The sequence below is a fragment of the Branchiostoma lanceolatum genome, chromosome 7 (assembly GCF_035083965.1).
Source record: "Branchiostoma lanceolatum isolate klBraLanc5 chromosome 7, klBraLanc5.hap2, whole genome shotgun sequence".
Lineage (NCBI taxonomy): Eukaryota > Metazoa > Chordata > Leptocardii > Amphioxiformes > Branchiostomatidae > Branchiostoma > Branchiostoma lanceolatum.
The window spans coordinates 3,924,226-3,941,342 of record NC_089728.1 but is presented as its reverse complement, the minus strand read 5'-3'; the positions used below and the strand labels follow the sequence as shown (position 1 = coordinate 3,941,342).

General features: G+C 43.1%; 1 protein-coding gene across 1 annotated transcript; it reads left to right on the top strand.

Annotated features, from left to right (window-relative positions):
* Window positions 1-8,839: 8,839 nt before the first annotated feature.
* On the top strand, window positions 8,840-15,561 carry LOC136438627 (carbonic anhydrase 2-like). The gene is made up of 9 exons (XM_066433516.1): window positions 8,840-8,970; window positions 10,089-10,222; window positions 11,314-11,508; window positions 12,074-12,195; window positions 12,830-12,922; window positions 13,476-13,538; window positions 13,977-14,028; window positions 14,324-14,430; window positions 14,720-15,561. The coding sequence occupies exons 1-9, from the start codon at window positions 8,855-8,857 to the stop codon at window positions 14,828-14,830; spliced, it is 993 nt and encodes a 330-aa protein (XP_066289613.1). The 5' UTR covers window positions 8,840-8,854; the 3' UTR covers window positions 14,831-15,561.
* The last annotated feature ends 1,556 nt before the right edge of the window (window positions 15,562-17,117 follow it).

The window sequence follows — 17,117 nt, the reverse complement described above, 5'->3', positions numbered from 1 at the left end:
GTCTGTTTGTCTGTCTGTCTGTCTGTATGCCTGTCTGTGTGTCTGTGAAAATCATAACTCGAGAAGCTGTCAAAGATGGATCCTTATTATATCTGATTGATGAGAGGGGGCAGGAAAAGGAATTCAAGTTCGATTACGAGCCTCCTAGAGGTTTTCTGTGGTACTGCAGCGGAACTGCAGGTTTTGATATCTCGTGCTCTGGACATGCTACGGTCATGAAGTGGTAGATAGCTCTTACTGTAAGTGATCCACCCGCAACACTTGGTCTTTCTTTTCTCACAGAGAATGTACAATTTTGGGTGTTGTTACAATTATCACATTTTTGTGAGTGATCCACCCATGATACTTGTTGATCTTTCTTTCACATAGAAAATGAGGAATTTGGGGCGTTGTTACAACCATCCCTCTGTCATTGTCATTTATCTATGATGAAAATTACCGCTCCTACATATGCTAGGGGTGGAACGTTGACATTTCAATAGTTTGACTGATGATTAATGATTATTTCATCGATGGGAGGGTTCGTAATTTCACACAGATTATCTCTGACATTTTCGTCACACAGGTGGGGATGTATTCACAAATTTCTGTGGCTCTTTAACCCGGTACCCAGTCTATCGTGGATTGTGCGGACTCTCTTCGGGGCACTAAGAGCTCTCCGCCGCCCGGGTCTGCTTTGGCTCTCGGTAGTAGTTTTACGGGGTTGGGGCCAATTAGCCATCCACAACCGCATAAAACTGCTACCGTGTGCCAACGTTACAGAACAATATTTATGTTCAATATTTCCAGATTCATGAATGCTCTGATCATCACAAAAATAAATGTTTACGGATAACCTGTACTAAAACAACGAGAAGGCACACAAGAAAAGAGGACTGCGTGTAAAGTTGACAAGAAATACTGTAAAAGAGCAACTGTTCGCATAATCTCCAAGCAGATCCACACCGGGAGCGAAAATCGTAGTATGCTAGCCAAAGAAGGTCCAGTCAGCCACCAGAGAGGCTATTGGACCCTCTCTGGCTGACTGGACCTTCTTCTGGAGATTACTGTTCGCAATGATTTTATGTCCTCGGTTTTTGCAGTGACCTGTTCACAGAGAACTTTTTAAAAACGCGCATACTTTTTATAGTAAAACACTGCATGGCAGTTTCGACCGAACACTTCATTTTCTCCCTGCTGCGAAATTTAATCCCCCGCGCATATTTCCCCATCTGATGTACAGTACCACACTGGCCCCTCCTCCTGAACAGAAGTGGTATAGTCCCGGTCTGCCTTCTTACCGGAATACCCCGAAACATGGCGACTGGCGATCGTGATTTCTTGTTCCCTTGGAAGGGAATATATCATTTCATGCCAAAATACAACAACCTGTGATGTTTACTCATCATAGCATAGTGTATTCCGGTAGACTTATTAACCTAGACTCTACCAGTCTCCATGGGTCGCTGGGAAAAAAGGTTGCCATATTTGACCTTATCTTCGTAGCCGACTCCCTTCAAACATTTGACTCTATCTGGCCAATTTCTACTATTTTCCCAGCGACCCGTGGAGGCTGGTAGAGTCTAGACTTAACCCCCCTTAATGGGTATTCCGGCGTATTCCGGTGTATTCCGGTAAAAAGGCAGACCCGTATAGTCCTGATCAGAGTCCCTACACCCTGAACAGGCCAGTGGTTGTTAGACCGGAGCTGTCAACTTCGGGGAGCGGCACTGACGTACAAACACTCTCTGGCTGTTACCGAAGCAGCGATCGTCCATTACAGAAATTAATTGGAGACCAGACTAGCTAAAGGGAACCCCGCTGATCAACAGTAGTCATGGCGCACGCATGGGGTTACGACGAACAGTGCTCTGAGAACGGTAGTGCCAGTTTTCTACGTATATACTTCTACTTTATTTTTGATTCTACCTGATATTTCCATCGATCGTTTACGGGTCATGATTGCATTATTTGCACTGTGCACATTTAACGTCTACTGTGTAATATTATTCAATTAAACATACCTTCATCTTGTATGCAATATACGTACATCTGGAACAAATATCGGGCAACATGGACCTTTATCGTTAACATTAACTAGTTTCTGCATTTAGAAAAAGGCAACAGTGGCAAAGAGAGTGAAACTAGTCATTCTGGTCCACTTTACATCGTAACTCACGAATATGCATAAGCGGATCAGAGGACAAGATGAAAGTACGGGGCCTATGTTTGGCTGAAGCTATGGTTAGAATGTCAATGTGCACAGTTTAAAACTAGTGGTACTATTTGTTGTTTTACGTATTGTTTGCAGCTGTAATGTATATGTCTGAAGCGAATCCAATTTCATTGAAAGTGCGCTGCACAATCATGAGTATTTGAGGCGAAAAACTGCCAACCAATTTCATGCACAAGTTGCTATAATGAGTGCCGTTTTCATGGCAGTTAGGGAGAATGTCTCCGTCCAACACACACGGTCAACCTTGAAAGCACGATCGACCAAACCAACATTTCTCTTCGAGCTTAGAAAATAGACAAACCTTAGTGCAAACACGACTTGCAACCTAATACTATGATCGTGAAACGGAGCTCCCCCCGCCATAACTTACAGCACTGTGAATATTCCACCTTATGAATTGCAATGTTTAATTTGTCTATCCATAAAATCGTGAAGTAAGATATGGTTATGAATACAAATAACCTTCGGACTACACAGAATTATCATAGTAATAGGTTTTCGACAGTCGGGTCACACCTAATATAGTACTTTCTCTGCTTATACCTCAGCACCGTGTTAGGAAGAGTATGGTAATTCAATAAACACCGCTATCAGTGGGCAAGCTTCCTACTGTAGTGCTTGCACAACTGTGTGGCCAAAGGGCTGTAGAAAGATGGGTATCACCCAATATATCGAAAGGTGCGGGTACTTAACTAACTAACATATGGTTAACCCGCCACGCATGACACAGAAACATAGGTTAACTTCACAAATACTCGAAACCTGGCTGAATCAACGCCACAACAACAGAACGATGCTTGCGTATAAGTCTAGACGGTGGCATGTATACTTGTAGATTCAACATCACAATGACCTGTGTTACAACCACGGCAGTATCTACGACGTGTGCGGCCCAATGCAACAGAGACCAAATTCTAAAGTCTCCAAGAAGCCATGTCAGCTCCTCTCCAAGCATGCGGAGTGGGTCCGGCTGGTTTTTGACGTTTTTAGGCGTTTTTGTCGGACTTTCTACTTTGTCATGTGTTTTGTGGGTTTGTGAGACAAAAAAAAAATATAAAAAAATAGAGAGCCGGACAAAAAGGCCTAAAAACATGTCAAAGTACAGCCGGACCCAACCCTCTGCTTGGAAAGAAATGTCGTTTTCTTGGTGGGAGCAAGGTAACCTGGTTGGTAGGAGCTTGCCCCCGGAACTGCATAGGATTGTCGCGCCTCCGGCCGTCAGATATGTCTGGAGGCGTCGCCCCTCAAAATCAAGCTGAAACCCTTTTTACAAATAGAGATGTCATGGAGAGTAGCTTACTTACTCCGGCAAATTGTGCACCTCAAAATGCAGAAAATAGCGTTTCAGAGTATCAAGATTTCAAAGTTGTCCTAGGATTGTCGCGCATCGGGCGAAAATTATGTCTGGAGGGCATCGGCTCTCAAAAATGAAGCTGAAACCCTTCTGTATTTTTTGTTTTACAAATAGAGATTTTGCCCCTTAAAATGCAGGAAATAACGTTTCAGGGGGTCAAGATTTCAACATTTTCAGCATGCCCCTAGCATTGTCGTGCCTCCCGAGGGACGCCTCGCGCCTTCGGCGCTCGACATCGTGAATACCCCCCCCCCTCAACTTCTGCAGGTAATAGCTATAAAGGTTGATATGGCGGGCTGATAAGACACATAAGGTGCATGTACACCGATGACACCATCGATTGCGAGTGGTGCAAAACAACCACTTAGAAATGTGACACTAATGACATTAGACGTGTGGGAATGTCTGCCATATGCTAGGGTCACATTTTCAATCCGGGGCCCGGCCGGGCAGTGTTTGGGAACAAGAAGTATGATATAAAAGACACAAAAAACACAAAACGTACCAAAAATTATTCAAGAGCATAGCTTGTGCATATTCATTGATATACATTTCAATTTTTCGTTTCCGCAAACAGCCCGGCCGGGTCCCGGCTGGGAAATGTGACACAAGCAATAGTCGTGGGCCTTCACAAACCTGTGATCTCAGTACTGTTATGGTATTAACTACACGCCACTTGAGACTGGATGGAACCCGTTGTCAGTCAATTCAGTGTAAATACACAGTGAAAGGGCCCTCCAGGGGGTGGCAACTTTAGAATTTCCGTGCACGTGGCTCATTTCTGTCACACACCTACCAGTTATTCTCTGTGTATACCTACCAATCATTTTCTAATCCATCATTTATTCATCTGAAGCACAGTAATTAGTACCCATCTGAGTAATGCGGTTGTTGTAGGCACCTCCTCGATCACGGGACCCCGTGCCCCATTTTACGTACTCTCCAAGCAGAGCATGGGTTCCGTCTGGTTTTTGACGCGTTTTTAGGCGTTTTTGTCGGGCTTTCTACTTTGTCATTTTTTTGGTCTCTTCAAATTAGAAGGGGTTCTACTTTGTCATTTTTTTTGGTCTCTTCAAATAAGAAGGGTTTGAAGAGACCAAAAAAAATGACAAAGTAGAAAGTCCGACAAAAACGCCTAAAAATGCGTCAAAAACCAGACGGAACCCCTCCTCTGCTTCATGGAGAGTACATTTTACCAAGGAGGTTAAATTATATTTAACCTCCTTGATTTTACGTTCCTTCCGAAGGACGTTTCTTTTTGACAGTCGGAAATGCTAAAACTAGTAAAGGTCTAAAAGACATTTTCTTGTCACTGGGAAATATTTTCCTTCGCCGTAGGCAGAAGGTTATATCTTTGGTCGGGCTTTGTGGAGTGACTGTGGGTGTTGGCGGTACAACTCTTGATGCCATGGACGGATGTTGGTGATTTTGGGTAGGTAAGTTTCCGTTGTGGAGATAAAGGTCAAGTTCGAAAATGGGCCTTCTGGTGGGTTCATTCGGTACTGCAGTAGACCTTTTGTGTTTGTTGGTTTGTTTGTTTGTTGGCGGGATAACTCGAGAGGCATTTGATGGATCGTGATAACATTTGGTAGGTTGGTGGGGTAGGAAAAACAAAGGTTAAGTTCGGTAATGAGCCTCCTAGCGGCTACCTACCGTACTACAGCGGGACTTCTAAGTTTTTTAGTTCAAGTTCTGGATGTGCTGTGGTCGTGATTTTGGAGTGGTTGGAGAGCTCTTGTGACTGGAAAGAAGTGTGTAAGTTTGGCCCCCCCTAGCAGCTTGTTTGGAACTGCAGTGGGCATTTCGATCTAAAATTTTGAAGGAGGATAACTACGAAAGCATACATGAAATCACAGTGAAATAGTAGTCCTGTACTACTTGGTGCCCCTCGTCCGCCATTCAAAAAGGCAGTAATTATAACCCAAGTTCGGACTACGCGTATTCACAAAGAAAATATTCAAATATTTACACACCCATACTTCGGTTTGAATGGTAAGCTGACAGGCTGTGACATTTGTAAGCAGTGCATCGAGATATTTTAATTCCCTCTTGTAACAATTCATTTTACATTTATTATAGCGTTTAAAAACGCTGTAATAAATGTAAAATGAATTGTTACAAGAGGGAATTTTTATCCCAATGTGTACTTTGCGTCTCTTTAAAATGTCGTTATCCTTCGAGGGTTGAGCAAATAGCAACCGCACCTGCGTTCATTCATTCGGAGGAATGCGCGAAGGCAATATTTGCGAATTACTGCCGGTTGAGGCTACTGTGCACGTGCCGTTTCTCTTACAGTTCAAACACAGCTAAACAACGGAGTGATTCATGGCCTAGGTCCGTTCCAATGAGCCTTTACACACATACGTGTCCACGTGAAAACGTAGACCACGTGAAATTTGAGCGCCCCCATTAGCAATGTTTGGCGAGTTTGGTCTCTCCAAGGACGTCCTTGGTCAAGCGTTTGTGCTTTGTCAGCTCAAGTAGGTTAACCTCCTTGGTCAGCTCAAGCATAAGCGAAAATCCCTTGATTAGATTCAAGATTCGAGATTTATTCATTGAACTTCGCAGTGAGATCACTGAATTACATTCAATGTACAAATAACAAGGTAAAAGCTTTTACGACTCACAATATTGCACATTTCGTAGTAATGATTAAAAGTTTCGAGATTATTCCACATTTCCCCTTACACGGAATAGATAACACAGACAAATATACCACTTAAATGAAATAATATGTATACATAAATTGCACTTCGTTTTTTCCTTAGATTGACTGAAAACAGGGGAATGTTGACAGCATTATGAATGGTAGTGGCTAGCTGCTCATGATGAGAATTATTGAATCATTCTGATTAGCTTTGACGTGCTAGATTTTATAGTGCTTCAAGCATGTATTTGATTTTTGCACACTACAAAATAGCTATATTTTCACGGGTAGAAACCGATTGCATTTCTTTGTGACATGCTTGAGATGGTTTAGTTTGCGCAGGTGTTTCTTTATTAGTCTGAAAAGTTTGGCATTGGTCACAGATTAGCCTGTCTAGAATGATCCCCGCATCCGAACATATAACTTTCCCAGTCTGCACAGCACGAAGGCATATGATAGCTAAGTTATGAGATGTCATGCTGAGGTGTAAATAGCATCAGCCCGAGACATTATGACTGTAGATCTGTGACACTGTCGTTTTCTGTGCCAATATCAATACAAAATATCCGACGGCGACGTGGCACTGCGGCAAGGTTATAGCAAGGGTCACATAGACAATGCGCCCATCTCTGACATAGTCTAAATACCGCTACTCTCCAAGCAGAGGTTGGTGGGGGAAGATTGTGCCCTTTTTATCATGTGCCCCGTGGGGAGAGCGGACAGAAAACGGGGCACATGATAAAAAGGGCACAGTCTTCCCCACCAACCTCTGCTTGGAGAGTAAATTGCCGCCACATGACACACGGTGCCGGTATAAGGTGACTGATCAATCGCGGGTGATTGATAGTTCGTCCTCAAATGTAGGTATTGCAACAAAACACTGCATATAACTGTTAACGTGTTACTGCAGTTCCGAAACAAGCTGATAGGGGATCCGGATGAAAACTACTATTTTCCCGCCAGAAAAAGCTACCTGCCACAAAAAAATCAAAACCATACCATGTCCAGGACAAAAGATGCAAAAAAAGGAAGTTCCGCTGCAGTACCAAGGAAAGGCACCAGACCAAGGACATTATATAATGTCCTTGTCCAGACAGACGCACATGCACACACAAAACAATACCTTAATTTTCATGGAGGTAATGATTGGTAGTAAAGACAAAAGTTTCTGAAATGTCCCTGCTGGGTACAACGCTATTGCCTCATGAAACTGAAGGTCGGGTGCCATGGTCGGCTATGTGTGACAGGGGCTTAATGTTGATAAAGTACTGAAATGGGTCCATGCATGCGTATATAGTGATAAAGGAGGCGGCTGAAAAGCGTTTAGCGACTTTACGTTACGGCCTTGCCCTTTCTCGTGATTGCTGGCTATTGTCATGAACATTCCAAACGTCAGTCCTTTTTCAAATTTAATGGCTCAAGCAAACAGTCATTTGTTAAGCGACAAATGCGAGGGCACGTTTTTCAAATGGTAAAGATGACGTTAGGTACATAGAATATCCGGGGTGGTAGACACGCGAAGAAATTAATCAGGGGAACGAAAGAGTGATCACCAAAAGGCGGTGAAGTGCAAAGTCGTTTTTTTACACAATTGACGTTACAACTGCTCTGTGACTTAATTGATTGTCCTACTAGTCAGACTGACCGATCCCCTGGAAGGTGGTGGGCGGTAGCGGTAGCGGTACCTGAGAGCGAGAAGTAGTTTGAGGCTGTTTCATAATTTTTCATAGCCTCTACCAGGCCCCGCGGATGGCTGGAAAAATAGTAGAAATTGGCCAAATAGAGTGAATAGTATGCTAAGGGAGTCGGGTACGGAGAGAGGGTCCAATATGCCATCCACGAGGTCCCCATCTAGAGGTCGCAAACTGTAACTTCTATAGCGGACTAACTTCTCCGGCATGTTATCCCTCTATTTGGCCAATTTCTACGATTTTTGCAGCGACCTGTGGAGCCTGGTAGAGGCTACATTTTAAGAAAGCCGCTCTCCCATTTTGGGAACGTTCTATAGTACATGTACATTTACGTTGGGTCCGAACGGGATCGGCCGGTAGAACACCGAACGGCCGATCCCGTTCTTCCGTTTGAAAAAAAGTCATTCGTTGTCTTGCATCATATACTCAAGACGAGTTTTGGTTGCTCTCCTTGCCGCCCGGTCTACATCGATCCTTTACACAAGGTTTGCCTTTACTTTGTGGGCTACTTTGTGATATATTTAGCAATATATATACTATTAATTATGTCATATCTGGACCGGGATAACGTTCAATACGGGTGTTCCGGACCGGTCCAACGGCAACGGTTGTATCCGACAGGCTTCCGTCTACTTTAACTTGTGGCATGGATTCCCGTACATACGAAAACTGATAGTGGCTGGTCTCCAATTACATGTTGGATGGAAAATCATAACCTTTTCTGGATGCCTGACACACTTGATATCATTGATTGATTGATTTTTTTTGCACAGTGACATTATCAATGGTGTAACGATACCAGAATGGTACTTAGAAAGAGAGCTTTAAAACGGAGGTGTGTGGTCCCCGAACTCTAACGTCCGATAAGGGAGATATGCAGAATAAAACAGATGAAACTGTATGGATAATATTTTCCGAAACCACCAGTCCCTAAGGCTTTACGAACAATGACGTCATACAATCCCTACGTCATACAATCCCTTACGTCATGTAGATGTCATAGGGTAAAGGTCACCTTGTGGGATACACTCTGTCTGCACGTTTCAGTTGCCGGAAGCTCGAAGTACGTAGGTACCCGTCTATCCTGGCCTGGTTTAAGACTATAGGCAGGGTTGAGTGATGCTAAACTCTTCTTCCGATCTACTCATAATGTGACGTAGAAAGTTCTTGAGCTTGTTATGATGACAACAGAATGCGTTTTGACAGATCTTTGACCATGTGTAGTAAGTTAGTAACGCACGACCTGAGTTTGACCTCTCGGATCCTGATTACTTGTATCGTGTAATATTACTAATAAACATAAACATAAGGTTTGACCGACAGTGGAGTGATGACCTCAGTGATCATACCAAGTAGTACATAGTTAGAGTTATAGTTTAATGCAGCTTATAATCGTATTATGATGTATTGTGTTTGAGGCAGTAGGCTGGTTGATCTAAAATCGTTAGTTGGCAGTTAATAATGATAAAAAATTTGCATAGGCCTACAAGCCACACTCTATAGTAGGGGTGGGTACCGGTACCGTGTACCGGTACAGAACTGGTATTTTCTTATGGACCGGTCCAGAAAAAATCAGTGGACCGGCCTATGGCTATGGACCGATTAGAAAATTCACAGTACCAGGCTACCAGCAGGCGGTCACACATAACCGGTTAAATACAAAATAAGCAGATTTAACGAGTCGTGGTTTCCTTTTTCGAAGACGTTAGCTCATGCATATGTAGATGAGTCAACAGACGGCGAGTGCACATTAGTGTGCACCGAGAATAATCACATTAGTCTAATATACAATTTGAACATAATTTGTAGGACTCACAGAGACCTTTACTTGTGTCTCGCTCTCCAAAATATGATGTACTGCGACACTACTATAATCAGGTACAGGTACAGGTCCGGACCTGGACCTGACCGTCTGGACCTGGACCGGACCTGAATTTTCTGTACCGGTACCCACCCCTACTCTATCTATAGTAGTAGTTAGCCATTTTCCCGTTTTGGGAACGTTCTGTACGTTGGGTCCGAACGGGACCACCGGTCGAAAACCGAACGGCCGGTCCCGTTCTCCTGTTTGAATAAAGCCATTCGTAATGTCTTGTAGAATCTTGAATCATAAACTCAAGACGTGTTTTGCGTCTACTCCTACATTAATACTGAGTTTAGCCACACTTTTTTGGGCTTTAGGTTACCGTTAGAGGTTTCCATCATGTCGAGAGTTTCCACAGTGCTGTTGAGTGTTCATAGGGGTCTAAAGCTCCAGGCGAGATCTTTACACGCCAGCGCCTCCCGACTCCAGAACTGGGACTACTTCGCCCGAGGTGAGCAGAACACAGCGTGGTTCGTCAGCAAAATGTTTTGTTTGACAATTCATTGTTGGGTTTTGTTAAATTTTTTTCAAGCATAACTGAAAAATTCAGCCTTTAGGCGTAACTCATCAATTTTGTACAGTAAGACCGGACTATAACGTTTGATCCACTCACATCGGGATGAACCTCAACCCTTCGATAAGTGTGGTGGGTTCTTAAATGTGCTCGAGCACCTTTTTAATTACTGAACCTCCTGCCTTACGGTGATTTATGATTGAGAGTTGTAACGGACGTTCCCTTTTTTTTAATGTACAAAGTGTTTCACTACAAACGAACAGTTTCTTGCCACGTCCATGTTTATGGGCATGTCCTCTCCTGGGACTGTGGCTGCAATAGTTTACCTAGATGACATAAGTTCACAAAATTCATAGAAAGCAATTATTGTAAATCCCGAACCTCAGTATTGTTCTTTCATATGGTTGTCTTCTCTTTTAGAGTGACTTTGTTCAAGTAAACACCATTGATTCTGCATTCTTAAACAGACTTTTTGATTAAATCTGCAAGTTGCATCACAGTTGTTTCAGTCCCACAAGGTTTTGAATGAAGTTGCCCTGTGTACTATAAGGAAATCTTGGAGTATTCCATAACACACACCTGTCGGTCGTGCTTTCTGAGGTGTTGCAACCATTGGACTGGATATTTTTTAAAACTTATTCTCCTACGCAGAGCCTCGCCCGCGGCCTATACAATATACCCTGGGGAGGCTCTGCTAAACCAAGCTGAGGCTTCCACTTTTCTTAAGCATGGCCTCTAACCAGCTGTCAGCCAATTAGAGAAACCATTTAGGCTGATAGCTGGTAAGATGCTACACCCACAAAAGTGGAAATGGTTAGCAGAGCCAGAAGTTCCCTATGTATATTGTACTGGCTGAAGGCGAGGCTCTCAATAGAAGAATGTCCCAACTAAGCTAAAGAAACCTGTTAATTGCACAATCAGTACACTGCACTTTTGTCAACTTAGATTATATCCTGCCTTTATCAAACCATAGTTCAGCCCATTTAATAGGTAATGTCTTAAGACTGTTTGCAATATCTACACTTCAGGTCCGAGCAATTGGCACGAGCAGTTTCCCGTGGCCAAGGGACAGCGCCAGTCGCCCATCGACATTGTCACCGCCAATGCCAAGGTCGATAAGGCATTGACGGACAACCCGCTGAAGATCCACTACGGCAACTGCTGTCTGGGCGTCAGCAACACCGGACATTCCTTCCAGGTTGCTATTGATGGGACAGAAACTGGTGAGTAGATTGACTTTACTTTGCTGACCATTCACTGATATCTTTGACATTTTGACTATAATCTTACTCCAGTTATTGTCCTTTTACGATTGCAGGTTCTTAAGTTACAGAATTATCCTGTAAATAGGGATGTGTACATAAACATAGCATCTGAGGTACAGGTACAGGTACAGAGGTCTAGGTACAGGTTCTGTCACCGGTGCCTGTACTTGCAGTATTTAACAAAGTAACCTGTGGTCTTCAATGATAACACAATGTTCATTCAGACTTCAGGTACCTTATGCAGAGAATCCATGCTTTCAGAAGGATCTCAAATAAAATATGGTGCTAATTTCAAGGACCATACAATGTTCTCATTTTTTTCCACCACTAGATTTTCAAAAGGCTTGCTTGTTCAGCCCACCATGATGTACAACAGCAAGAGCTAGGAGTGGCATGACCCCGGAACCATTTTAGAATGCTGACCCCAGCAAACTGTAGTTTAAAAGTTATTTTTATGATCAAATTGTAAGTCTGTGTAACTTCAATCTTTGGGGAAATTGTGAAATGATGTTTTCCCCCACAGAGCTAAATGGTGGTCCTCTGGACGGCACTTACAAACTTGCCCAGTTCCATGCTCACTGGGGCCCTTATCGTAAGGAATTTGGGTCTGAACACACCGTGGACGGGAGCACATACCCTGCAGAGGTCGGTATACAGAAGTTTGAGTTTTAGGTTATATGCAGTCGAAATAGCACTATGAGTACCAGCGTGCATAGTTGCTGCTGTGCTTAGCCTTACTAGTAGTATGTGACCCACTCGACTTGACCTTTTATCTTGCAACACACCTATTGTATTAAACATTTCTGGTCAATACGCTATATGCTATACCATACACTTGGTGTAGTTTGGATACATTCCGCTAGAGGGCGCATCTGCATACCTGTCTGAACATTTGTAGGGGTATGAATGGGGGGATCTGAGTAGCCTGACGTGGTAGACAGGCCAGGTAGACAGGCCAGGTAGCCAGGCCAGGTAGACAGCCAAGCCTTTTCCGCCAACCCATGTAGTGACCCCACATTTGTGAGGGTATGAATGGGGGGATCTGAGTAGCCTGACGTGGTAGACAGGCCAGGTAGACAGGCCAGCTAGCCAGGCCAGGTAGACAGCCCAACCTTTTCCGCAAACCCATGTAGTGACCGTTTAGTTTGAAAATAGAGAAAAAGTAAACTCTCTTCTATATTATGCAATCTTTGGTTTTGTCATAATGAGTAGCAAATTCACTAACAGGTTGCAGATTCTAATTTTCTATTGTCTTTTCAAATCTGTTGTTTCTTCGCAGCTCCATCTGGTTCACTGGAACACTAAGTACAATGACATCAGTGAGGCTGTGGACAAGCCTGATGGACTCGCCGTGATCGGTGTCTTCTTTAAGGTCAGTATGTCTCAGGTTCACTGGAAGGGCTGTCTCGATCCAGGACACGTCCTTAAAAAAATTCAACCCCTTCCGTCCCAAAAATATCCATTTCATGAGATAAAACTGATGAAAATGTATTTTTTAAAGCTAAAAATGACAAATTCAACAATGAAAATTAAAAAATTGGCTCCCAAACAATGAGTGGGACGGAAAAGAATTTAAAGCTGGAGACAGCCCTGTTCACTGGTGAGGCACAGGTCTTGATCATGATGTGTACTCATATTTGGGGTGTCATTAGTTTGTGGTGGAGAGGTCTCCACAAAAGAAGTGAAAATAGAACCATGATTTATAGTATGACATGTAAGATTTGCTGTACAATTGTTTGTACAATGATATTGTGATGTATTATAAGTTATAGCTTCTGGAAGATGGTTCTCTCGTCAACCTAGCAGAACTTTTAACTTCTTCAATAGATGTGCATTTTCAGCTAGCTCAGTGTTTATCACAATCATGTATTCTGGTAATCAAAAACCACCAACATTGCTTAATCAACTGTGAATTGTGTATACAGAGGGGGAGGGAGCATGCTGGCTTCAAGCCGATCTCAGACCTGATCGCCAAGATTCCGCACAAGGTGAGTCTTGCCCTTTTGACTTTCCTGTAAGAAGAATATTGAGTGAATGATCTCGAGGAAGTTTGGCTCACCTCTTGTCCACTGGCTGTGACAGAGAAGACAGGCACTTATAATGTACAGTATTTACAGGTTCATTGTAGTGGAGAAATTCCTCCATCTGTTGTCGACAACCATAACAATGAGTGGATCATGGCTTAACATATCGTCCTAAGGACTGCGACCCTTTCCAGTAGCATGAATGCTCGGGTTAGTAGCAACAGCCGGGATTGGAACTCACAACCTCTCGGTCCAGAGGTCACTAAAACAATCAGACTATGCATGCTATGTAGATCTATGCATGCTGTAGATGTACATAACTGACTTTTTAGGTTAAACCATTGTTGGTACCTTCCGCTGATATCCTGATTACTGAAATATGTTGTGCCATTCCTTTGACAGGGAGACAACGTCGAAGTCTGCTGCAACTATGACCCATCCTGGATTCTGCCAGGTAGACATGTTCCTACTTCTGTATCTGTATCTGTATAGCCTATCTGTTATCTTGCATATACAGTAGATATATACAGTTTATCCGTAGTCTCTAACCACAGCAAATCTACAGTGTATCAGAAGAGGAAAAACATGAAATCGCACATGACATTGAATGAAACATATTGCTGCTGTTCTGTTTAGGGATACGTGCAGAAAAAAACTATGGCAAAGTGATGTGGAGACATTGCCTGTACTTTCACATGAAAGTTTGTTTGACTCATGCCTTGTATTGTATTGCATTGTATTGTACACAGCCCGTCGTGACTACTGGACGTACCTTGGGTCCCTGACAACACCTCCTCTGCATGAAAGCGTCACCTGGATTGTCATGAAGAATCCTGTGGAGGTCTCTGCGGAACAGGTACATGGCCTATAACCTTTGTTGGCAAATTGGGAAAGTCAAATAGTCCAATTCTGACTGTCCATCACAATTAGCAGTTCACCCAATTAGCGGTTTGACCAATGATAGAGCAGCTACATGTTCGTCAAATATTTGCATTTTTATTTTGTATTTTGATGGAGGTGGAGAATCCTTAAAACCTATAGTGACGACCTGTCCACATAGACCAGATTTGATTGGTCCCTTAAGTGGCCTTCCTGACAGTTTTGACTATAAATCATTTTATGCTGTGCCCTTTTTTCTGTGTTAGCTGGCTTATATGAGGATGATGCTGTGGGAAACCCCAGATGGAGAAGACCAGATGTTCAACAACTACCGCCCTCCGCAGCCTCTGCAAGGCAGGGTGGTCAGGTCTACCTAAACAGGAGGAAAGACCCAGAACAGGCCCCCAGCTGTGATGTGGGTCCCCTGTTCGTCAATTTTGAAATGGACGAATATTGATGCACACACGGATGTCATCCGTACATTCAAGTCAGATGGCCTCACTCCTTGAGTCTGGTCAATGTGAAACACATAATTGTCGTCTACTACAGGAACGCCACCTTTTAATACAGGGTTTCATTCATCTTTGGTGAAGGTTATTTATCGAAATATTAGCGTTCCTAGCTCGCTATTTTTCTCTACCTGCTACAAAACAGTGAACAGAGTGTGAATAATATTCTGAGCATACATGTCGGACATCTTTCATGATACTATGGGTGACCTAAGTATCTTTCTGTTCTATCGAGATAACATTGTTTGAAAGGGTGTTGAAAAGCAAAGATAGTGTGTTTGCTATATTTGTGGTGTCAGGTGGAAACGGTGTTGCAAAGTGAGCTGTGTAACCGTAATTAACTGTGTAACGATATCTTTGTTTTAAAAGATGTCACAATAGTTATTGTTATCAAAATGTCACTCGTAACATGTTAACAGTGGTGCAAACAAAATATTGTATTAACCCTGCTTTGGGCACATTAATGTTGAGAGAGGAATTGTCATATCACACTGTTGGTTAACCAGCTGATCGTCAAAGATGACATCAAACATTCCAAATGTTTTGTCTCTTCTAATTTCCTATTGCTAAACTGCACATTAAAGATTATATGAAGTCCACCTCCTTGCTTTGCCAAATAATTTTGTCTCATTACAAAATGCAAATGATGGCATAATTTCTTTTACACCACAAGAGATTTTACTCCTGCAGTTGTGAAACCAGAGATTTGTTTTCAACTGCCCACTGCCTTGTTTTTTGATGGGGGTTCCAGGACAACACATCACTGACCAACAGGTGCTGTCCTCTGTACCACCTGAATCAAACTCGAACCACTGTGACAGACCAGTGCGTCGTAAGAGCGCCATTAGGCGGAATAATGTAGAACTGGAATCGAAATAAAGAATCTTTAGATTTGCAGAAAATCCTGCCCACCCCTATAATAGAAATGGTACCGTCCCGCTGCAGTAACGACTTCCCTAGCATTAAACTGGGTCAGTTTTTATCCGTTGTGGAGACAAAGGTCGAGTTCGAAAATGGGACTTCTGGCGGGGCCATTTGGTATTGCAGTGGACCTTTTGTGTTTGTTGATTTGTTTGTTTGTTTGTTTGTTGGCGGGATAACTCGAGAGGCATTTGATGGATCGTGATAACATTTGGTGGGTTGGTGGGGGTAGCAAAAACAAAGGTCAACCTCGGTAAGGAGCCTCCTAGCGGCTACCTACAGTACTGTATCGTGACTTCATCTAAGTTTTTGAGTTCAAGTTCTGGATGTGCTGTGGTCGTGATTTTTGAGTGGTTGGAGAGCTCATGTGACATAATTTTTCATGGCCTCTACCAGGCCCCGCGGATAGCTGGAAAAATGGCCAAATAGAGTGAATAGTATGCTAAGGGAGTCGGCTACGGAGAGAGGGTCCAATATGCCATCCACGAGGTCCCAATCTAGAGGTCGCAAACTGTAACTTCTACAGCGGACTTACTTGTCTTCTCTCTGGCATGTTATCCCTCTCAGTTTGGCCAATTTCTACGATTTTTCCAGCGACCTGTGGAGCCTGGTAGAGGCTACATTTTTTTCATTCAAGCAGTCGAACCGCAGGTCACCGTAGAACGCTTTATTTTCTTTTTTACGGCGTTTGCCGGGGCACGATTTGACCCCGTTGCATGGGTGTAAACAACCACCTGTCGTGCAGCAAAAAGACCTCGGACCTACATAATGTTTATATTTTTTCACATCTACAGGATCTGCCCAACACAACCATATAGATATTTTGTGCACAGCAAATTGTCAGCGAGTGCTGTGGCTTTCGAAACATTGACAATCTTTTGGTCAGTATATTTGTGCGTGTATTTTTGACGGTTCACCTGGATCCAACTAGATATTTACATCACCTGATAGCCCATTTCCTCACCTTTAGATTGATACCAAAGTCCCTTGGATAATTTTAGGGGAACCGGTTTTGCCCCGAAAAAAAACGAACAACAGGTCAATTTGTAGGGCGTCTTATTCTGAAGAAGAAGACAAACACAATGTCCTTTCACCATGCTTTACAGAACTCAAAACATATCTAATGGCATTGGTCAACTTGCATATGAATCTCACTTTTCCTGACTTCAAGGTGATATTAGTCTTATTTGAAAGTGTTTCAGAATATTAATTTCAGACGGCAAAACTTGAGCCG